At 32.8% G+C, this 24708-nt stretch overlaps 2 protein-coding genes across 2 annotated transcripts; both read right to left on the bottom strand.

Moving 5' to 3' along the window:
* Window positions 1-1808: 1808 nt before the first annotated feature.
* LOC130445424 (uncharacterized) lies at window positions 1809-9111 on the bottom strand. The gene is made up of 3 exons (XM_056781030.1): window positions 9025-9111; window positions 5913-6154; window positions 1809-2213 (listed from the first exon to the last, which is right to left on the bottom strand). The coding sequence occupies exons 2-3, from the start codon at window positions 6148-6150 to the stop codon at window positions 1864-1866; spliced, it is 588 nt and encodes a 195-aa protein (XP_056637008.1). The 5' UTR covers window positions 6151-6154; window positions 9025-9111; the 3' UTR covers window positions 1809-1863.
* A 6868-nt stretch (window positions 9112-15979) lies between these two features.
* LOC130445299 (ATP-dependent RNA helicase Ddx1) lies at window positions 15980-22848 on the bottom strand. The gene is made up of 13 exons (XM_056780864.1): window positions 22716-22848; window positions 22611-22662; window positions 22252-22436; window positions 21883-22105; window positions 20245-20461; window positions 19815-19991; window positions 19568-19760; window positions 19327-19514; window positions 18651-18870; window positions 17984-18244; window positions 17308-17423; window positions 17145-17246; window positions 15980-16349 (listed from the first exon to the last, which is right to left on the bottom strand). Exons 1-13 carry the CDS (start codon window positions 22729-22731, stop codon window positions 16104-16106), a joined length of 2196 nt encoding a protein of 731 aa, XP_056636842.1. The 5' UTR covers window positions 22732-22848; the 3' UTR covers window positions 15980-16103.
* Window positions 22849-24708: the final 1860 nt, after the last annotated feature.

The raw sequence follows: 24708 nt of genomic DNA, 5'->3' as shown, positions 1-24708 counted from the left end.
CTTAACTTAACACCTAAAACATACAGCTGTACGAGGATGTATCGATATCTAGTTAGCCTAGACCAGTTCCATGCATAAACAAAATATTGCGTTACCATAGCAACGAACAATAACTTATTAGAAGTGTCAGTGTAAAGTTTGATGTTAAAAAAGTAAACCAGAGTTACGCAATAAATTAAAAGAAAAAAGGTGTCCACCGAAATTATGAAAATCGAAAAATTGGAGTACCGAGCCATCATCAAGTACCTGAATTTAAAAGGGTTAAGAGGTAAGCAGTAATCATGATTGATTTTTTGGATAAGGGTAAAACAATAACTGGAGTTTACTATTCGACATTACTGACCACTCTACGGGAAAAAAATTAAAGAGAAAAGACGCGGACAGCTATCCAAAGGTGTTTTGTTTTTGCAGGACAATACTCCTGCACACAAATTTCATGTCTCCATGCAAAAAAATCGTGATTTAGGGTTTGAATTACTAGAACAACTCCCTTATTCACCAGATTTGGCTCCGTCCGACTATCATCTCTTTCCTCAACTGAAAAAATGTTTAAAAGGTCGTAAATTTTCTTCCAACGAGGAGGTAATAAAAGCTGTGGAGGTCTGGTTTGCAGAGAAAGAAGAAACATTTTTTTGAAAGGTCTAGAGACGTTGCAGGTTCGCTGTAATCAATGATTGCAATTAAGAGGAGAATATGTTGAGTAATAAAAATATTTTGACATTGAAATTTTGTTTGGTTCTATAGTAGGCTAAGAATTTTTTAATATATCCTCGTACATCATTTAGTTATTGGATGACAACTAAACTTTTGGTTGTATGTTAATACTTTCCATTCGGAATACTTGTTATATACTTTCAGGTTAATACATCAGTACATACATTTGTAGTGATTTTTATAGTCAACAAGATAGGAAATAAGAAACTGGACTTTAATACGAATACCGCTTAATAGACAGGAACATTAAGTTTAAAATCTTGACAACACTTCTCGATCTTGTCAAATCAACCTTATCAAAATACTTTTGTCATTGTTTGTTTCATCATCATCGTCATCTAGCTTCCAGTGGAGCAAAGAGTGTTTCAGCAACTGTGGTAGAACGTTTTGAGGGTTCCGTCCAATGTTATTGGAGAGGGTTCTGTATTTCCTTTTATTTTTTCTGCTACAGTTTATTCTCAATAGTTCTTCTCCAAGTTCGTGCAGGTTTGCCTCTTTTTCTTTTGTCTGTTTTAATGCTTTTCTGGTTAGGTTTGTTGCTTGTGCCGTAGTATATAACCCATCAAGGTTTCGTTCTCTTTGGAACAAAATCTACACGCTGGATTATCTGCTAGGTCTAGTGTCTTCAGGTCAGACCTACTCTAGAAGAGTTTTTGCCCTTGTAGGTTGTCTCAGTAATTGGTTTTTCTCTTATCTGTACACATTTTTCAATTGCATACATTTCTGCTTGATGCGCTGCCCAGGCTTTTAGAGTGTTTGGTTCTAGGCCCATACACTCCTATGCCAGTTCCGTCTGCTGTTTTTGATCCGTACGTATACCATTTAATAGCATTTCTGTTCATTTCTACTAAACAGATGACGCTTTCGGTTTCTGCAATGTCATTCCTATGGTTTCGTTATGGGTATAACTCTCTCTAGGTTTAAAAAGTCTCGTACTCTTATTAATAATTTTCATATAATCTGTGGTAAGTACGAAACAACAAATAAAATGTTGAATGAATTATTCTTAAAAAATGCTGAAGATACAAATAAACATGAACATCATGTACATTTGGGTACCTGTAAAAAACGATGGTTAAATAAAAAAAATGTTGTTTGATGAATATCTCGTCTAATAATTTCAATTCAATACATATCGATTTACTTTTTCTATTTTTCCTCCCTTATAAAGGCGGCAATAAAATCACCTGTAGTTTTAACTTCTTGGTAACAATATAAATGCCAATCCGTGGTACCAAAATCTGCAGAAAATGGTTGCGGCTCTGTGTGCCTGGGGACATCACATCCAGGTCCAATAATAAAAATTAAATGTCCTTTATAATTATTTACGTAATCTTGAAACGATTTTTTATTATTGAAGTAACAGAATAATAACGCATAATTCGGATCCAAGGAATTTTCGTTGAGTTGGTTAATATAATTCAATTTGATAAATTTGAAACTGGAGTATTTACTTTCCCACCATTCTCGATTTATTTCATAGCCCAGTACTGGCAATCCTGAATCAGAACAAAAAGAGAAGAATTTAAGAATTGATGGAATTTTATTTTTAGAATATTGATAGTAAATGAGAATAATCTGTAAATTTGTGTGGAAAATGGAAAAATTGGGCAACCCCCTTGTTATACAAAAGATACATACATATATGGAGCGCAGCTAAATTATGAAAGAAATTATTTTACAAAATTCTTGAAATATTTCGTTTCTTTTTCAATTTTTAATGCAGATTATTTACATTCTTTTCACTTGGCATCGTTTGTTTTTTTGTGACTGAATCTGCAATCTCGGAACACTATTTTTAATCTTCATTTTGAGGTACTTAACTTCAAATTTTTTTCTTCCTAATATTCCATTTTGATTGAAAAAAGCTCATTCTAGACAGAATTGTTCATTACATTACATATTTTTTTACACAAATTTATAATTTTGATACTTGATATTAAGTATTTAATTCAAATAATAATAACCAACATTCAAGGTACTGATCCGTTCGAAGTACGTCGGCTATATGCCTCGTTTCTGAGTTATAGGCCGTTGCGAAATCAGAACTTACATTTAAGTATATTTCCTTGTCCATGTGGTCCATAGAAATAATTCTACACACTACTATCTGACACGAGGAGCGGCTCATGTTAAATGGTTAACAATCCGTAATTTTTACAGGGACAACCTATACAATATTAATATAGCACCTTCGCCTTCGGCTTGGTTGACACTTTTCTCCCGTGGTGCGCATACCATCGTTCGCCATAAAGAGACATTCTAAAGAATATTATCATAAATTGTAATAATTTATTGAAAATACTCACAGGAGGTATTAGAACAAAATCAAACATTTCTAACTGAATTGCATACTACAACACTCAATAAGTCATGTGACTGACACACAGATGGCGCCGCCATTGTCAAATCCATATGACGTTTATGATGTACCCACTTTCAATATTTTATGACATTTCGATTAGTCAGAAAAAAGTGATAGTCATGTAAGTTTGTTATTTTGGAAGCGATTTCGTGTGTGTTTAAGCACAGCATTGACTTCAAAAGTATTATCCGGACTCTGCTCTACCGAAAAGAACCATTTGTTATTGGTTTGCTGAATTTAAACGTGGCCGTACAGTTACCGATGATGGTGAACGTTTTCGTCGTCCAATTGAGGTGGTTATTCCAGAAAACATCAAAAAAGTCCACAAGTTGGTTATATCTAATCGTAAATTGAAATTGCGTGAGATAGCTGAGGCTATAAAGATATCAGAAGGCAGTGTGATTACTCACAGTCGATCAAAAATAACAATGTGTGTGTTGATGATTCAGAGAAATGTCTGGCCATCTTTACACTAATAAATCAGATTTTTTGCATCGATATGTGACAAAGGAGGAAACATAAAACCAATACTTCATTTTAGAATCAAAACGATCATAATCTGAGGGGGCTGCAGCCGGTGAAAGCACAACAGTCAGCTAGGAATGTTATGGCTTCAGTATTTTGGGATGCGCATGGAATATTGGAGAGACAATCAATAGCGAATACTACATAGAGTTGTTGAATCGTTTGAATGGACAAATTAAGAAAAAACGGTCTCATGTCTCGAAGAAAAAACCACTGTTTCACCAAGACAATACGCCGATTCACAAGTCGATTGCTTCCTCATCCACCTTATAGTTCAGATCTGGCCCCGAATTACTACTAGCTATTCGCTGATCTGAAAAAAATGTTCGACGATAAGAATTTCTTCAAATGAAGCAATTGCTGAAACAAGCCTATATTGAGGCAAAAGACAAATTCTCCTACAAGCACGGCATCGAGAAGTTAGAGAAGCATAGACTGATTGTTTTGGTCTTGAAGGAGATTAAATTGATTTTGGCAAAAATGTGTTTTACTTAGTCACTTGACTTATTAATTTTGTTTGGTTACTGTCGAACATCGTATTACTTACATAAGGAAGAAATTGAAATGTAGAAAATTTTAGTTGGTTGGCCTATCAACTCAACAAATAAAAGCAAAAAAGACTATAAGAAATGTTCGAAGTGGGCACTTTGCACTTAGTTTATTCTATAGATCATTAGTAATATGATCTTCAACTTGTATACGTAGCACAAATGTTTATTTATTTATTTATTCGTTAGTTCTCCAAGAAATATTTGATTGTGTTTCAGTACATCTTGAATGTATTTTCAAAAAATACTTACAATTTATGATAATTTTCTTCAGAATGTCTCTTTATGGCGATCGATTGGCATGTACGACGATCTAAAAATCTACATATCTCATAATCCATAAAGTTTATCGAGTCAAATAAAGAGTACCTGTTTGTTTAAAAATCGATCGAAAAATTCATACGACCCTCGTTTCTGAGGAGAAAATTTTTTTATGTCACAGCATTATTTTACGTCATCTACTCACCGAATATTTTTCTCGAAACACCCAGCAATTAAGCTGCATGTAATTGCATACTCCCTACCAGATATTTTAGTTCCGATAGGAAATTAATTCTGTTTTTATCATCAATATATTTTCTAACAATATAAATAGTGAACAAAATGCATCTTCAAAACTACATTTTTATATGATTTATTACCTTTTATAAACTTTGGTCAATCTTAACTCTAGAAAGCTAAGCATTTGTAAAATTTACTTACAATGTGAATACATTAATTACTCGTAAGTTTTCCTGCATAGGTTGGTGGTCATTCTTATATTTTTTTTAACAAGATATAAATGATTGTGGACGACTTCTCAAGTACTGGAGCAGTATTTTGTACAGATTCTCAACAAATATTTCCATAATAGTCACATATCTAACATTACAAAGTTGGCATACCATTTCTTTTGTTCATCCATGACTTTATGAGGGTTTCTTCTAGTGAGAGCAGATATTCTCTTATATCGACAATTTTTTCACTTGTTTTACTCTATGAAAGTTAAAGATACTTAACGAATTCATAAATGTAGCCTTCAATATGCCAAAAAATACACTAATGGGTTAAACAGACGTTCAACAACACATTTGGCTAATTTCTGATCTCGTGAATCCAACGTTTGAATCAGTATCTGCTTCACCTTCAAGCACTTTATTTTCCTATTAACCGTCTGAAATTAAAATCGCCAGAATGTTGATTGTTTCCACTATAACAAGTTGATGTAATCAGATTTTGCTTAGAATTTAATTTTGCCCTTTTTGGAGTGTAGGTAAAAAGTACTTCTTTTTTGCACTGTCGTCGCTCCCACACAATTCATCTAGGTTATCTTCATCTTCACTACTCTCGTTACTAAAATCGATTTCATCGTCGTTATCAATGAAGCTGAAACCAGCAGCCAACTGTTTCAGCTCGTTTGGTGGAAGTAACTTGTTATCTTCCCACTTTCTTAATATAATAGAGCACGTAATATGTCACTCACAATTGAACTGTCTAACACACGTCTTCAGAGACTGAAGGGTTACCTTCAATATCTGAAGACGATAACTTAGTTATCGAAACCCGCGTCAGACAGCGTAATTGTGAGTGTTGGTGTAGTGGTAGTGTAAACAGTGTGTTCAGTATGGATATCACCAAAATTTCCTACTTAGTTAAAAAACAATCATTAAAAGCCAGTAAACAAATCAAATTTTAAAAGTTACATTAATTTGAGGTGAGACATCATAGAAATTACGATGCTTAGTCTTCTAGACTTTAGATTGACTAGATTCTCTCATTACCTGTCGACTGATTAATTAACCATTCTAGTAAGCCACATCCGCATCCTAGAGATAAAATGCCTTTGTATCCAAGATCTTTTACTAAATTTTTGATAAATTTAAAATTTTTCTCTTCTGGCCATACCCATAATAACTTTAAAGCATTTAGGTTATCAGAATTTTCATTTAGCTTCAATATTTCCTTCCATTTTTCCACTTTATATAATGTTAAGAGTGTGTTTACGAAAGAATCTTCCATTTCACTAAAATATAGAGCATAGGTTTAATTATTGAGTTCGGGAATTTAAACATTTTCTTTATATACCCTCGTACATACAGCATCGGATTTAAAACGGGTCTATGTGCAAGTAGGGGCTCCGGAAAAAAACTAACTCCATTTATTTTAATACCAATATTGGATCTATTATCGAAACTATGAATTGAAAAGGAGATATCAAAGAATATGAATTTTCATAAGACAATTGAAAATTTTGCCACAACTAAATCGAGAAAAAGTTTTCAAAATAGAAACTTTATATAGTTTATGAAATTAGATATAAACTTATTTTGACTTAGAATTTATTTTTATTTAAAACTAATATATTACATTTCTTGGTTCGAGCTGATATTGATTTCCTTCGGAGGGCCCCAGATCGATGTTAACCCACTATTTTTTAATCCAACGCTTCGTACATACAGTGGTACACTACTTCACTCCACGATGCAATTTTATTACTGCAAGTTATTGGAGGAATTTACTTGATTCTGGACTTACAAAATGCCGTCTTGAGGCACGTTTAGTACTTTTACGTATTGAATATTGCATATTCAGTTTAATATTTTTTCTAAATATTGTGTTTTCTACCGGCCGTGCGCCCATGGGAATTTATGTGTTCGGGCCTATTGGCAAATCCCGGCTCTGTCTTCAGAGCATAGTACAGAGGAACAAACACTTAAGAGAACAAACAAAAGCACGAATTTACAAAGCGACAATAAGACCTATACATCAGAAACAAGACCAAAAACGAAACAACTTTTGAAAATCACAGAAATAAAAATTGGAAATAATGCTGTGACTTAAAAAAATTTTCTCATAAGACCCGTCCTTTAAAGTTGCAAAATCAGAACTTATAAATTATTAATGGATTATTACGTGTGTCCATTGTAGTGTGTCTGTAGGAATAAATAATTCTACACTATTATCCGAAGGCCAGGGGCGGCTCGTTAACAATTTTTGCAGGAACAACTTCAGGAGGTAGTAAAACAATCAAACATTTCTTGGAGAACTAATGAATAAATAAATAAACATTTGTGCTACATTCTATCAAAGATCATATTACTGACATAAGGAAGCACTTGAATGAGATTAATAATTATTTTTCATCTAGAAGACTAATGTCAAATAAGCTACTACGTGATATTTAATGGAAAATTGCAATCGATTTAATTTTTTAATGTCAGTTTGCTGTTAATCTTTTCAAAACCTGTCATCAATATTTATCATATCTTATTTAAAGTGTCGATATGATAGAATTTTCCTTTAATGAATATGCCGACATGCATTGGATGTATGGTTTGGCTTCTGGCAACTCGTTAGAAGCCAGAATGTTGTATACTAAACACTTTTCCGGCTTTAGAACTTTTGTTAGGGATGATAGGAGTTTACGGGAAATAGATGTTTTAGGAAGTGTCTTAGAAAAGAAGGTAGCGAAGGTCAACAATGAACTATACAAACATCAGCTTTAGAGCAAAATGCATTAGATGCAGTACAATTTAACGTATAAACGACAACTATTCATAGGATTCTTCAGAAGCAGCTTCTTAATCCTTTTACATCCATGCCATGGAAATAGAGGATTACGTAGCAAGGCTGGCCTACGTTTGCTGGTTTCTAGATAAACAACAAGTCCCTTCCCTCTTCCTAAATGATGTAAAAAATCATCTTAATAACATTTTTCCTAATAGGTGGATTGTTTGGGGAGGTTCATTAGAATGGCCTACACGTTTCCCTGAATTAAATACAATGGATTCATTTTTTTTTGGGAATATCTTAATAGCTTGCTTGCATATGCAACACTAGGAACGAAATGATGGATAAAATAAATTTCCATTGAGACGCTATAAGGCAGAATCTTGAATTGCTCTTTCCAGTTGAAAGAAATATCCTCCGGAAATGTATAGTTATTATAGTTATTTTTTGTGTTTATTGTATAAGTGATAGGCTAACCAACTAAATTTTTCTACATTTTAATTGTTACCATATTTAAGTAAGATGTTCGACAGTGTGCAGTTCAATTAGAAATGTTTGATTGCGTGTTAATACCTCCTGTAAGTATTTCCAATAGATAATTACAATTTATGATAATTTTTTTCAGAATGTCACTTTATAGCGAACGGTTTCCTTGGTATGTACAACGATCTAAAAATCTACATATCTCCAAAACCATCAATTTCCTCGAGTTAAACAAATTGTACCTTTTAGTTAAAAAATCGTTTCAAAAATTCATTTTTGCTATCATTAGATTGTACAGGTTGTCCCGGATTGTTAACCATGAGCCGCCCTAGCCTTCAGATAGTGTTGTAGAATTATTTATTTCGTCAGACACACTACATGGACGTAATCATCCATCAATAATTCATAATCTTCATTCAAATATATAATTTAAAGAATATACTTAAATATAACTTCTGATTTAGAGGCCTATAACTCAGAACCGAGGGGTCGTATGAGATAAGTTAGCATTATTAGCATTATTTTCAAGTTATCTACTGATTCCCGAATTTTTTGCTTAAAGTCCCGGAAACACTCTGTATAAAGCTGTGTGGTGACGACACGGAGTCAGTCAGTCTTGATTCGACATTGATTTAAGTGAAGAAGAAGCGAACGATAATAAATAAAACAGTTGAGGCTAGTATATTATACTAAACATTGGTATGAAATTTAGACATTGTTGTAAATAATAGTGTGTGTAAATATCTGCGCAAATAAAATACTAGAACATTTTAAAGCGGATTCAACTTCTATCCAGTGATCGAACGAACAACCCCACGCCAAGAAGATAAAATTGTGTTAAGTTGTGAAACAATAAATACATCTTATCAAATATCTAGTAACAAATCTATAGTTACTCACATTTACGTGTATCTTCCGAAAAAATTAATTTGCCTTTTTTATACACTGGAAATTTTTTACGTATTTTCACTTCTTACATTATTTCAGTAAATTTTTATTTAAACGTGATTTTCTACAGGGATAGGAGAGAACTAATTACAATTATTGGCGCGCTATTTTTAAATAAGTTTCAGAGTTTTTTTTAAAAACTCTACATGACATTGAACTTAGTGTTTAGTTAGCAAAAATATACAATTATGTTGTTTTAACTTTGATCGGTTATACGATGCATTTTTATTTAGCCATGAAAAAATTATTCTTTTCCACAGAATATATTGAAAATTTCTTACAAAACTAATGCTTACATTCAATTTATTTTTTTTTTTGATAATACGCATTAACCGTCTGGGTCAATCGTCATTAAGGAGATCCTCTAATTTCTCGACTGTTTTTTTACGGCTTCTTCGATAATTTAGCTTTAGCTTTACAAATTTTTTAAACTCAAAATATATAATAGAATAACAGTTATAGTAGCAGACAGGAATATATCAAGTAAAAGAGGTGCTTGACGGTGACCATAATTGTGGGTCTCTTCCTTATCCGAAATCAAAAAACCAAACGGCATTTTATTCTTCATTTTTATGACTATTGAACTAGAGTGAAATATAAATTACAAAAATTTTATACACTTTTAAAAATTAGTTTTTCGCTCGTAGAAAAAAAACTATCGAAAATCATTATACTCCTATTACAATAACATATTAAAGATGCTGTACAAATTTTAACAAGATCGTTCAAGTGGTTTCTGAAATATCGTGGTCACCATTTCGTAAAAAACGAATGTGCATGTTTGCGTATTTATACTAAAACTTTCATCATAGCAACTGCCATAGCAAAACTGAACTAACCAACGCTTCACGTCTGTACTCTATTTATCGAAGAAAAATAGTAAATCAAAATATATTCACCCATAGTGCACGTGATCAGATTTGGAAACTCCAAAGCCGAACATGTAACAGGACCGCATTTAAGTTTAAAAGCGTCTGTCAGTGGTCTCGGTTCCCCTTTGCTTGTGCCTAATTCACAATAATTTCAGGAAGCAGATTGAGAACCACCTCGTATATCTAAAAATCCTTTGGCACACATTTTCTACACGTGTTGTAGATGTGATTTATAAAAACCAAAATTTTTTCGACCCAAGAAAATCGAGGACCCTAAGGTTTATAAATAATGTTGTATAAACTATTTCAAATCTATATAAGCCTCAGAGCATCGATTGATTTTAAATACTCTGTTAAATTCTTCACATCACATGAAGGAAGTTTGGCTTGTTGTCGTTTCGTTGTTAATTGCGGACACTGAGCTAGTATCTTAGGATCCTTGCTAATGAGCTGATGTGCTAGCCGGATGTGGCCTAGGCGTAGTCGAGTTAGCAGTACTTGGTCTCGTCGATTTTCAGTTAACATAGACCAGGGATCTGTTGACTATTTTACTTCGTTTAAATATGCCCTCAAATTATTGCGAAATGCGAGAAAAGATGATATCGATTTGATTTCAGTTGGCAAGTGATTGTGCATTTTTTTGCATTGTAAAATATTGAGCCCTTAACTAATTCTGAACGTGTAATAGTTAGGTACAGGTCGTACCAGAGTTTCTAAGTGGATAGCCGTGCAACGATCTTTCTGAAATTGCAGAAGCGTGCTTACGAATTAGGCAAACCGATTCAAAGATAAATAATTTTTAATCTTTTAAAGAAGTCCCTGCAGTGAGCCCTGGTGTTTAGTTCGAGTAAATATCTAAAAGCTCTCTTTTGAAGTTTCGCTCAAATTGCGTCGAACCACACGTACCCCAGAAGGAAATCATATCGAAAGCATATCGGAGATGCGACTCAATAAGGGTATAATAAACTGTTAAGGAGGTGGATAAGTTCAGTTCTTCGGAAACTGAGGAACTTATTTTTTTAGATAAGGCGGAAATATATAACTCCCATTTCCAGGAATTGTCCACCACAAGCGCTAAGAATTTTATAGATTCAACGCCGTCAATGGTGGTGTTATTTAATAAAAAAAGGCAGCAATGTATTTTCATATGATGAAACTTCAGTTTTAGAAACATTGAGACAGAAAAGATTAGAATCGCACCATGATTTAAGGGTGATTAGGTCACTAGATATGGTCTTATGAAGTTCCGTGAGATCAGGGATGCTCCAATAAAAACTAATATCGTCTGCAAATAGACATATTTTACCAATGATGTCGTTTAAGAACAGAAGAAAGATAATATGGCCTAGTACTGAGCCTTGGGGCACTCCACATTCTATTGGCTTGCAAAAAGACATCGTTGTATCAACCCTAGCAATTTGTTAATTAAAATATTATGATTGACTCAACCAAAGGAATAGAAAAATCATAAAAAGTTGTTGTAGTGGAATATTTGCTGTTAAGGCTAGAGTAGACATTATATAGGAAGGTGAATATAGCATCATTTGTGCATTTGTTATTTAAAAACGCAAATATTTAAACAGAAATTATAAAAGCCCCTTTGTGACCAATTTTTCTATGATCTTAGATAAGGTGAGAAGGACTGCAATTGGGCGATAGTTGGGTGCTTGATTTTTATGCAGAAGTATAAACATAGCCGTCTTAAGGCAATTGGAAAATGAAACGTTGATTAAAGTGCAATTGGGCAGACTCGAAAACATTTTTGATCTAAGTCCATTAGAAGAAACTGTGTGAGTTAGCATTAGCATCAGGAAGATACGAAGGTGGATAATGAGGAGTTATAGAATTTGATAAATTTTTGGCTACATTCACAAATTAATTATCAAGGTTATCAGGTGAAGTAGAGATTGTGCTCGATGAAGAAGCCCTATTTCTTAGATCATTCACAATTTCTTTAGAAACGTCACGAGAATTAGCGAGTCTCCTATTATAATAAATATCATTGTCATATGTTAAATTTTTCTGTATAGTTTCACGTAATTTTTGAAGAAGATACTATCCGAGAATTTCCTTAGGTAAGATAAAGATTGCATGTTATTTGCAGATATACGTAAACCAGTGGACCATAGTTTATTTTGCTTATTTTTAATATGTCTGAGGGATTAAAATGGATGCCAGACTAGTGTTTTATGAATCTAGAAAATTTGGAGTCCACATAACCAGAGAGTATGTTCCAGTCAGTTGTTTGACAACTGTGCTTGTAGTTTTGAAACCTTTTTTCCGAAAAGATACGGCATAATTTGCGAGCAGCATTTTTAGTATAGGATTTTACCGAAAACTTTGTTAACACTGCTTCATCATCGGAGAGACCTGAATTACAGAAAGAGTCGAGGTTGTTGTCACTACAACTACTTCGAGTTTATTGGAGGACTATGAAGCGTCAGTGTAAATGCGAAGGTAATTGGGAAACAGAAAATTTGTCGAAGGAACAAAGTCTAGTGATACAGGCTGGAGTTCTATTAAACTTGGTGGCTTTAAGAAAGTATGGGATTTTTTCATTTCTGTCAGGCAGTTAAGTGTCTCCTTGAGGTTGGTTTTCATATCTAACTGCTGGTAAGCGGTAGAGTATTCTCTGCACTCAGTGAGGATGTGCTTAACAGACACAGGAACGTGACAACTTTGGCAGACAGGACGACTTTCTGACGACATTAAATAGCCGTGAGTAACTTTTGTATGGTTGATTCCTATTATCACATCTTCTCTCCTATTTAATGTTGTTGTACTCTTACTCCATATATCGCTCCAAAATTCTTGAATGAGGTTTTTGAAGTTAGTCTTCAGATCATTGGCAAGCTGAAGTGGAATTTCAGTATAACTCTTTGCGGCTTCATTGGCATGACGAGCTGCAGATTCGTTTACAGTGTGCGATGAAAGCAATATGAAAGACACTATTATATCAAGAGCAATGAGAGTTTGATAAATGTCGTGAATGGTTAGACTATTGGATAGTCGGTGAATATGGTTTTAATATATAGATAAAAGAGAATCGGCGATGTTGTATGGAGAGGAGAGAAAAATTTGAAAGCTTGATGGTTATTATATAGTTCACCACTATAAGTAGAAGGTAACCGGAAAGTACTTATGAATTAGGTCGAAGGATTGTTTATGTAGAATTTCTAGGAATACTTTTTCTACAAGGACACTATGGTAAAGGAAGTGGGCAGGTCAAAGAAATGTTGGTATTTTTGAGTAGAGGCGCGAAACAATTGAGGGATAGAATTTACAATTGTTCGTGAGTTAGTAGGTAGGGACGTAGTGATAAGTGACGACTGAACAAGATTAGAAGGATTTGAAGATACTTCAGAAGCATATGACAGGAGAAGAGATTGTCGTCTTAAGGATAGTGGTGGTTCATTAGCTTCAAAAGTGACACTAGCAGCGGGGTTTGAGCGAAATGCAGCAAGGCAGAGGCGAAGAGCAGTGTTGTGTACAGGGTTCAATAAGTTAGTTTTAAACTTGGAAGCAGATATTTAGTCTAGCTTTGAGTTTATGAGAGCTCTGTAAACTCTAAGTAGTATAGTTTCGTTGGAGCCCCATTGAAGGTAGCTGAAGGTTTTAATTATGTTCAGCCTCTTCGGGCAAATGCCTTTTACATCATGAATATGGTGATTCCAGTTGTGTCCAGAATCGAAAGTCATACCAAGGATTTGGCACTGATTTACAATAGATAGAAACTTATCAAGGAAAATTTGAGGTTAGCAAATAGATGTTCTTCGAGAGAATTATATCAGCATGGATTTGTTTCGGGAAAATCATACTCCTAGGTAAGGGGGATCCATCTTGTAGTAGATTTATTGCGTTTTGGAGCAGTTGGCATGTAGAGGAGAGGTATTTACCATGGCAGTAAAGGATGTTGTCATCAGCATATTGGACATATTTTACGGGAAAGGGGAATTTGTCGCATAGCTCATTTATTGTGAAGATAAATTAAGTAGAGCTTAATACTAAACCTTGAGGGAAGCCAGTATTTTGTGGATGAGGAAAGGGGAGCTTACCATTTGTAGTAACCCTGAAAATTCTATCAGTAAGGAAATTATACATGAATGATAATATGTCATTGTATTGAGTAAGTTTATTCACAATTATAATACATACTATTCAATTTTACTTCACAGTCTTCACTTAGAAAATGATGCTAACTCTAGTTTTAATTGGTAAAAATAAGTTTTACCGGAAGGGGTTTGTGAAAAATATTAAGTATAAAGAATTAACTGAAAACGGATTTTTAGTATATATAATAAAATTGCATTAAAATTAATATGAATTACAGCAAATGCTTTTAGTTACCCAGATATATAAGTTAATTTTTTCTTATGTAATTAGTATTTAATTATTTGAAAGTAAGCCAAATATTTTATCAATCTATTCAATTTTTTATATAACATGATTTAGAGAATGTAATTAAATGTTGTTTAAATTTAGATGAAGTATTAATAATAGTCATTATTAAGAATATCTCGATTATATTTAGAAGTGCCGATCTTAGAAGGTGTGCGTGCACTGCGCGTAGGCGACCAAAACAATGGATAGCCGCATACCGCATCTAATTTTATCAATCCAGCAAATTTTTTTATATATTTGAAATACATTCGTAATAAACGTCATTGTCAAAAAAGTAAAATATTATACTATATTTCTCGACTCTACACCAAATATTAGTCGCACAGAACAAATAAAGTTTTGATAACAGCTCAGATTTTTAAAAGAGTTCTGAAAGCGCAACTGAGAAACAGACCAATTTCCTGATAATATCGAGTGACCTACAGGCTGTGTTAATTGCAAATGAAACTGCGCGGCGATGCAATTATTAAGAATGTACAGACCGAAATACCTGTAGAAATATTAAATAATGTAGCAGCTTTACAGTCTAGATGAGTTTCTACCGTGATTATTAAATAAATTGCTACAATTTGTTTAAATATCTTTAGGTTGAATAATCTTGAAGAAGACAGGATATATTGAGGGATAAGGATTAAGATTAAGTGAATATTGTTTATCTAAACATTCAGACATAAAAGTAGTTCTTTTGTACCGCAAATTAATTTTTAAGCATTTTGAAGTTGATTTCCTTCTGACAAATATAACCGTAGTTCTTTTGTACTACAATTTGTATTTGTTGTTTGAATACAAATGTATTCAAACAACCATTGTAAAAAGCATAACAAGTGTAACATGTATTTCTATGTTATTCATGTGATATGTCACTTGCTTTAGTTATTCATTTTGTTGGCGCATTTTTTTAACTTCGTTTTCTGCGAATTCTATAGTTGATGTTGAAAAATAAACTTACTTGGTCTGCAGTAACGCGTTGATGAAGGTGTTTCATTTCGCCAAATAATTAATTGCTGCTGCTCTCCTGGAATATTTGAGAGAAATCATATGGGTACCAGGTATAAAATGAAGATACTAGAGTCTTTAGCAATAGGGCCAGAAAAAGAACATTTGTGCCAAGACCCACTTACATATTAGCTTCAAATTATTTAAAGTATCCATTTTTTAGGCTTCCAAAACTTCTTTCTGAACATCTAATAGTCTAATAGATTGACTCAGTGATTAAGTAAAGCCTGCAATATAATCTCAGCAATAATATCTGTAACAGTAATATGTTCTTTGGTGGGTACCACTCTTTTTTGGCAAGTTTATATTGTATTGATATCTAGCAAGTTTGGCTTCAATGAACATCGACAAAGCTTCTCTCCCAGAAAGTTGTTTTTTTCAGCTTCTTCAAATTTCTTGCCAGCCTGTATTTGGCAGCTCTTTTGGATAAATTTGTTGTCTGTTTCCTGACAATTTTAGATGCTTCAACTTAACCCGAAGACCGTAAACTCATTTGAGCAGCAAAAATTAATTCTTCTGAAAGTGTTTCTGCCCCAAAGCTCAGTTGAAAGTCCATCGGCTCTTGAACCAACCAATTGGCCTCTAGCTACTAATAAATATTATGTAATAAAATGGAGAAATGTGGAGATAAAAAATTATTTTTTCAAGATGAAACGTTTTACTTAAAATTGTAAACCATACATTTAGTTAAATTACATTAGGTAATGTGAATACAATTGTTAATGAAATCATTCTATTTAAGATATTTCTTAGATTTAATTTTCAGCATGTTCTGGCTAATTTAGACAAGTGTCGTTTGACATAAAGTAACTGGGCGGAACTTTCCAATTTAGACAACTCTTTAACGATAGGTGCCATTTGGGCAGTGTGATTTTGGTAAAGAGAACCCATATTTTTTCTTTTTTCTCCATATATTACTTTCCCCTCAAATTCGTCTTGCGGTACTTCCATATCCGGACCAATTTCTTGAATTGTCACATTCAAGTGTTCTTCAATATCAGCTATAAACTAAAAAATATATATCTTCCATTAAGTGATGAATCATATAACATATTTCCATTTATTTCCACTACTCAACTGAGCTAAACTTCTTAAATCACTCTGGGCTATATTGAGTGTTGTCTATAAAATGATGTTCCCAAAGATCTGAGGTGGAGAAAGTGCATGAGTGTGCAATATATGAGCAAATGGTGCAGAGTTCAAAGACGGACGTACAGATTTGGATAGAATACTGTCTCATACCGCACTTACGGCTCAGACTTGGCCCCCAATAATTACGATCTCTTCCTTGAATTAAAAGAAACACTTGGTGGTGCGTCAACCGCCAAGGAGTTGAAAGGGGAGATTTTAAACTATCTTCATGGCGCGGCGGCAGACTTCTACGATTCAGACATAAAGAAGGTACGCATCGAAAAATGCATTGGTCTAAATGACGACTATTTCAAAAAATAAAGGGAAGTATAAATTTTCCAAATATGTATGCTAATAAATATTTTTTTCATTGTGAACATTCGTTGGGAACCTCATTTTATGAACAAGCATCGTATGTTGGCAAAATAACATACTAGATATGAGTTGAAATCACATTTTCAAATAATTTGACAAAGTAAATTGCTTAAACACCTACAGAAGAATTTACAGATAGAACAGATGGCAACTCAAGACTGAGTATGACGAAAACAAAAATCCTTCATTTAAAATGATTTTTCAACCAACCTCAACTAACAAAAAGGTTGTATTGAAATATACAGTTTGTAAAGTAGCCAAAGTGATTGACTAATGAATTTTATGGAGATCTCATACCTGAGGTTCATTATACCATATACAGCATCCTTTTTGTTCAACCAAATTTGTATTAGAACAATTTTTTCCTCTCGAGGGACACCACTCACCATGATACCACACCTACAACAGTATTAACCATAAACACTCTTGAACTTTTCGTTAATTTGTGAAAAACACATACCTTTTCTGGTACAGTGCTAACTAAACTTATTGCAAGACCCATTCTTTCAGCTCTTCCTACACGACCGATTCTATGCACATAATTCGATTTTTCATCTGGTAGTGTTACATTAATTACTAAAATCAAAATCATTAATTACAATAAAAAATCCTTAAAAACTTGAATAAAGTATTCAAATAATATGAAACATCAAAAGAAAAAATAAATTTCAAATGATGTTGCAGGTTAAGGACTTAAAATAAAACTGTTCAAGTTTTTTAAAATGGCAACGTTGAAATCTTTTATTTGATCTCCATCTGGTTGGTAGTAAATAGATCGATCTATCTGGATGATTAACATCGGGAAAAAGTCCTACCTGGTTTTCAATATTTTTTACATGTCCAGTTTCAAGAAACTTTTTTTCAATTGTGCCAATTGTAGACTGAGAAACGTGTTGATCAAGGTATTTAATATTAAAAATTTCACAAACCTCCTTTTGAGCTCTTGTTTTATTACCACCACCAATCATTACTTTCAGTTTTTCTGTACTCTTTATTGTTCTCTTTTTCAGACCATCGAAATAGAATTTGACTGATATTTTGTTTTTTTAGAGTCTGTCTAAAACCTTTTTGATTCTCCCCTATTTTCAGTTCCACTAAATTTCATCTTTCATCTATTATTAAAAAAAAATACTTACTAAAAGGTAAACCACTTATATCGATTCCTCTAGCGGCGACGTCAGTACAAATTAGAAATTTAACTTGATTCTTCTTGAACATTTCCAAATTAGCTTTACGTTCATGTGGTTTTCTATCACCATGTAAGCATACGCATGAATAATTATTTCTATCGATCTGCTTCATATATCTTTCTAAATTGTCACAATCTAATTTTGTACGACAGAATATTATGGCCCTATCCATCTTGTGCTTGTCAATCGCATTTAGACAATATTCACCTAGAAAAAAATTTTTTAAATGAAAATTACCAAGCAACAATGAATTGGCACATTTTGTTAGAAATATGACCAAATTTAATAATACACTTTGCAGAAGATAAAATTAAAAGATGATTCCATATTTTCCACCATTAATCTTTATTTTTTTGGTTTTGTTAAAACTCTGATGGTGTTCCATTTAATTTCAGTAGTTCATCCCATCTGAAGAGTTTCTAATCGAAACCTCTAAGGTTAGAAGTCTCTGGGGTTGGGTAATAGTGAACTGTGCCAAAGTTTGTGTAAAATAAAAAAAATTTCTATTTCACTTGACCCTATTCAATCCTGATTTATAGAACATGTATAAAAATTCTGGTACTTTTTATCACTACGATCTTCTTTTTATTGCTTCAACATATAAATACCTTACCTTTTAGCAATTTAACAGCTTCGCTTAATGTTTCTGGACTATTATTTCCAGGTCTAACGTTATCTCGTGCATGAACTCCATCTGTATTGATGTGCCTTCTTAAGTTATGCCAGGATTTGTCGTTTTGTGGATCTACCTTTACTACCACATGATGAACAGTTTCTGGCACAGCATCTTCACCTTTAAGATCGACCCAAGTAGGAAAGTACATTAATTTTCCCTAAAAAAGATTATTGCTGTTTCTCTCTACGTCTAATCAGGTTCTAGGAGTATAAGTAAATTGTATTATTTTGAAAAATGATGGCACATTGTAATTTACTGGAACATCTTCCCATGTTATTGATTTATTTTGTAGTGTTAGAAGATTTTATACCTTGAGCAACTTAGAGTAAGAGTAACTCTTCGATCTAATGGGCCCCACTCTTCAATTTAGATAGGTCTTTTATTAAGTTTCCATTACATTCTTGAGTATGAGGATTGAGACCCCACCAGGACAGAACGTAATTGTTATAAAGCTTAGTCAATTTTAATTAAAATTTCTGAGATGATATGATGTTTCTATTGTAAACTTATCAGAATTCTATTATTTGATTGAGGCTTCATGTATTATAAACTGTACAAATATACAATAATGATTTGTTCATATTTGTAACTGTAAATGAAATTATATACTCACAGCCATTTTTTTAACTTCAAAATCATGCAAAGTGGCACTACAAACAATCATTTGTAACCTCTTTCCATCCGCCGTAACTTTGGGCATTTGTTGATGTAATGTTTCAATAAATTTGGTGTAACCTTGTTTTAACAACCCATCTGCTTCGTCCAGAATGAAAAATCTACAGTTTGCCAATGACAAATAACCTGAAGAGTAAGTTTGAATTAATATTAAAATTAAAAAATTCATTAAGACATACCTCCTTGAATTAGATCTTCTAAACGACCAGGCGTTCCAACTATAATATCAGCACCTTCATTTTGAAGTTGTGAAATTTGGGATTTTACCTGTACACCTCCTATCACAAGAACTTCTCTGATTTCGGGATCTTTGAGATATTTTTTGAATTTTTTTATCTGTTCACTAGTTTGTTCAGCCAATTCTCTAGATGGCTAAAATGAATTAGGGGCTGTTGACTAATAATTATTATCAGTTAGAATACTTACCTCAATAATGATGGCTTGGGGTGCGTTGTTTACAAGTTTGGTAACTTGACCAGCACCACTTTCACCGTTTGTATTTTTCACTAGAATATCTCCAGTAGCTGACATTATAGGTTTATATCCATCGGGCAAGCTATGCTTAAACTGTTTATTTCCAAAATTGAATTCCATTTCTGCATTCTGAAAATTTTATGATTATTAATAATGAAAAACCAAATGCTTAGGATCAAAATTCGTTAAATTGCTATACAAATAATTCCCTATGGCAATCAAAACGACATATTTTACATACTTCATCCATTTGTTTCTCACAATACCAGCTGGTATTCCAGTAAAATGTTATATTAGAATAGAAGTATTTGTTATTTTACACCATAATGAGTGTTTTGAACTAAAGAAAATTATCACCTGGTACTAGTATCGTTGGACTTACTTTTAAAACAACAGCCGGAAATAGACCTTGACTAACAATTTTTTTATCAGCACAAAAAGCAACTCCCAAGTCAACACCATTTTTAAAAAACTTTATCTGTCCGTTATCTGCATCCAAAAGACAGGTGATAACATCATTTTTACCAAATGGTTCCCCATAGTTATCAAATTGTTTATTATTAGATTTTTTGCCTGTTCCTCCGAATCCAAAGCCGTTTCTAAAAAAAGAACAATATGCTTCTTACTACCATGTCAAAGATGAGTAAACCTCTTTTCGAAATAATAAATTTATACAATGTTTTTTTCAGTTTCCTTTCAGGATTCGGCTTCGGTTTTCAATGATTATGAGGTGATAAATTAATGATCATATAAACTGATTGATGTAACACAAATTTCAGATTTAAAAGACAATTTTCTTTTACTCCACTGAATACTTCATATAGACATTTCCTCCAACATTAAATTATGGCTTCATAATCATCTAAATACAAGTGTATGAACTATTTGAACGTCTGAGATCTTGAAACAATTATTTTTATCTATATTCAAATATTGTAAAATCAATTTATAAGAAACAAAAAATATATTTTTCAAAATGATTATAACACCAAACTGCATACAATCATATCAATCGCATGTCGTATGATTTAAAAATATCTATTATACTCATCAAAATGTTACAAATCTTTTACTTACCGTAATAAATAGATTGTAGTGAGACAATAACAGGATGCATCCTATAAATTTATTACCACCCTGTATATTTAAAAAGGTATATAACCTTATGTAGGCTAGTTTTGTAAGCATTTATTACAGTATATTTATAATCAACTTTTGTTATGAGCTAGCAATTTATTTTGACTTTGCAAGTTCTAATGATACTTTTAGAGCATAAGTTTATCAACTTATGTTGGGGAACTGACATATTTATTTTTTACCACGTTTAATTTATTATATAAATTGATAAAATTCTTAATTCATCAAAAGACATATTTTGTATCACGTTTACTACAGTGTATTGACTTGATCAGAACGACTAAATTTTCTTAAATTTAAAATTAAAGCAAATTTATAAGAATCGGTGATATTTTTATTAGATGAAAGAACCTTCAATAAAGATTCCTTAATTTTGTATGCATATTCACACAAAGTAATTCATTGACTTGATAATTATACACCAGTGGATATAAGGTGGATATATTTTTATCCCGTTTATTACAGCATAGATTTGGTCTCTTATTTTTCTTAAAAACACGCAGTAAAGACACTTTTTTCGATTTTAAGATTTAGCAGCTGATCAAAGGTTGCTAAGCCCAATGCAGTAAAAGCCATAATTAATTATATAAGAACCAAAATGCAATTAAATAAATAAAAACAAGTATTTTATGTATTTCTTCATCATAGTATACAAAAAAAATCAAGTTTTTCTTTAAACTGCCATTTTGGAACTTTAAAACTTTAAATTTGGAGGGCAGTATATTAAACACCTGCAGTAATTAATTCTAAGAACATGACCTTGACCTATAACATAGCTCCTATAACTGCGGAGGTCTGGGTCTGCCAGGGAGGGCTCTCTACTTATTGTAATTTTTTGTGTGGAAATATTATGAATAATTTATGGTTCAGTTTACGAACGTACCTATCAGTACCTAGATCCAAACTTGCCTGTAGAGTAGACCACCCCACTCTGCAAAGTCCTTCATCTGTGACAGTAGCCTCAAAGCCCCACTTTCCTGATTTGACTCCTCTAGTGCAACGAACACCATTCCAATCTCTCTGTTCTCTTGACTGAACTCTTTTACCATCAGGAGAAACCGCTATAGCATTTCCTCTGTCCAAAGTTGACATTATCCATGGCTGAGCTTCAAGAATTATATGAATTTTAATAAAATTTCTACAATAGAATTTTTTTTGTAGTGTTTTCAATATTTTTTACTATCAAATTAATATTGGAATAGATCAAAATGTGCATTTCTATTTCTGTAATATTCTTAAAAATGGTACTTACACAAGCTTGCTTTAGCTTCTTTGGCTGTCTTACCAGATTGAATATCTTTTATAGTTTCCCATACAATTTGAATAACTGGAAGGCAAAATGCAGCTGTTTTTCCACTACCAGTTTCTGCTGCCATGAGCACATCACCTCCGCCAAGTACTAAAGGAATTCCTTCAGCTTGGATATCAGTTGGTAACCTTAACATATGAAAAATTATACTAAAATTTCTTTTACGTTTAAACAAAACATTTTAGTTTGATTTCATTTTTTTATATTATTTTCAACTCGGAAGACATCTGTTACATGCATATTGGTTTGCTAATAGTTGGGATTAGTTAATATAAAATCACAATTTAATTACTTGTACTTACATCCAATCCAATTCTTCTAAAGCTTTAGCTATTTCAGGAAGTACACCAAATTCTGAAATTTAGAATTGTAAGAAAAAATTTTGAACATTGTTTCATATTGTTTACCTTCAAAAGCAGTCATTTTTCTTTTAACGCAATAATAAATAATTTAATAGATAAAATACAATAAACTTTTAAGCTGTTTTTCGGCTTTTTGCAAATGTCATTTTTTACTTCTTATTCACTCGTTATTTTGGCCTCGATAAAAAAGCTTGCAGCATATTTGTAACTTACTGTCACAACAGAACTAATTATATTTCAAAAATATTATTATTAGAAAATTCCAAGTGTTTATGGTCGGAATGAGAAAGTATTTTATAAAAGTTTGGATATTATTTACACATTATTTAAATTTAAAGTGAATTCATAAGAATACGATAAAGGCTTCGGATTGGAAGCGATAATAGAATCCATATTGTTAGCTTTATAAATTTAAATAAAAAATATGCGAATTTACAGATTTTAAATCATGTCGATGTGCGTTAAAATAGTTGTTGCCTATATGGTATAATAGCATATATGTAATACTTCTATATGGATACGTCCTATAATTTGAAGGTGTTCCGACTAAGTGAAACAAATAGTGTATCGGTCTCTCTCTCCCTCGGGCGCTTCAGTGAGTTCTGGGCATCTTTTTCGCACATGAAGCATGCGCAGTATAAAGTGTCTCGAACGTAAGGGAAAATGAATATTATTGGCACCGTAACATAGGGACGTTTTTCCTCATAACAACTATCCATATAGGAGCATTACACATATATAGGAAAATGATTCCCTAAATATTCTGCCAAATTTTAATTTCCTTGTATCCAACCGATTGTTATATGAACACTTATGAGCACATACAAATTTTATCAGCCCTCCAGTCATTTTTCAGGGTATCTACAACTACAAACTACACTAGAAAAGTGAGGTTAAGATTTGACGTTCAACGACGATCAGCGCGTAGAAAGTTGGTTAACTTCGACGTCAAGAGCGCGATCATTGTGTGCGTTATTATAGTTCCTAAAAAAGTTGAACTATCTTTGACATTTATGAACGTCTACATTTCGCCATCCTCACGTTCATTCTATTTAGCGCTTTTTATTGGAACAGGAATTTTATTGAAAACGCAAAGTAGTATTACTTTGTCTATGCAAATTTCTTTACTCGGCATACTTTAATTTATCTACAATTGCTACATTTATACCATCATCGCTATAATGGAAAGTTTTTGAACTGTTATGGTATGGTTGGTATGGGAAAATACGTCCCTACGTTACGGTGTCGACAATATTCATTTTCTCTCTCGTTAGAGACACTTCATCTATACTTCACATCCTTGAGAATGCGCAGAACCAAGCTGGAACATCGGAGGATAGAGAAATCGTTGCCATTCTGTCTTCCTTAGTTGGAACAGCTTCCACTTATAGAAACTGTCCATATAGAAGTATTACATATATGAAGATACTCCTATGTACCCTCCATATTTTAGGTTATTTACGCTTTTTTATCTATCTATCTGTCTATCTATCTATTTTTTGACTATCTTTTGAAAATCTCAGAGATTTGAAATATTCTTATAACTGTCAATAGGGAAAAAGCAACAAGTAAAAACATTTTATCTTAATTGGACAAACTTTTTTATACTCCTTGATAATAAATATAGCCAGAAACATCACCTAAGCCATTGAAGGCAGCTTAAAACATGAACTGATCAATAGAGGCTACAAACAGTAGCTGCAGTAGAAGTAGCAAAAGTTCCATTTTCTCATGACTAAAAACAGGAAGTTTTGGCCATGCATATATGCGGGTATCTCTGACAACGAGACGTGAGAAATATTTATCCAGCTATGGTAGTACATGGAGACAGTATATCCGACTGAAGATAATATGTGAGTGTAGAGACTGTAAAAGGGCATTGGGTAGAAGCTGCAGCGGAAGAAGCAAAACTCCATTTTTGTCAAGTTCACTTTACATTATATATGGTATAAAATTCACTATTTTATCCACAAAAGATTTTGAGAAACTTAGCCAAAGCCAATAAACAGAGCCAATGAGTTCCATATATGGACTCCTT

Source organism: Diorhabda sublineata, chromosome 6 (genome assembly GCF_026230105.1).
Source record: "Diorhabda sublineata isolate icDioSubl1.1 chromosome 6, icDioSubl1.1, whole genome shotgun sequence".
Classification (NCBI taxonomy): domain Eukaryota; kingdom Metazoa; phylum Arthropoda; class Insecta; order Coleoptera; family Chrysomelidae; genus Diorhabda; species Diorhabda sublineata.
The sequence above is the reverse complement of the archived record's forward strand: the minus strand, read 5'-3'. Positions and strand labels throughout refer to the sequence as shown.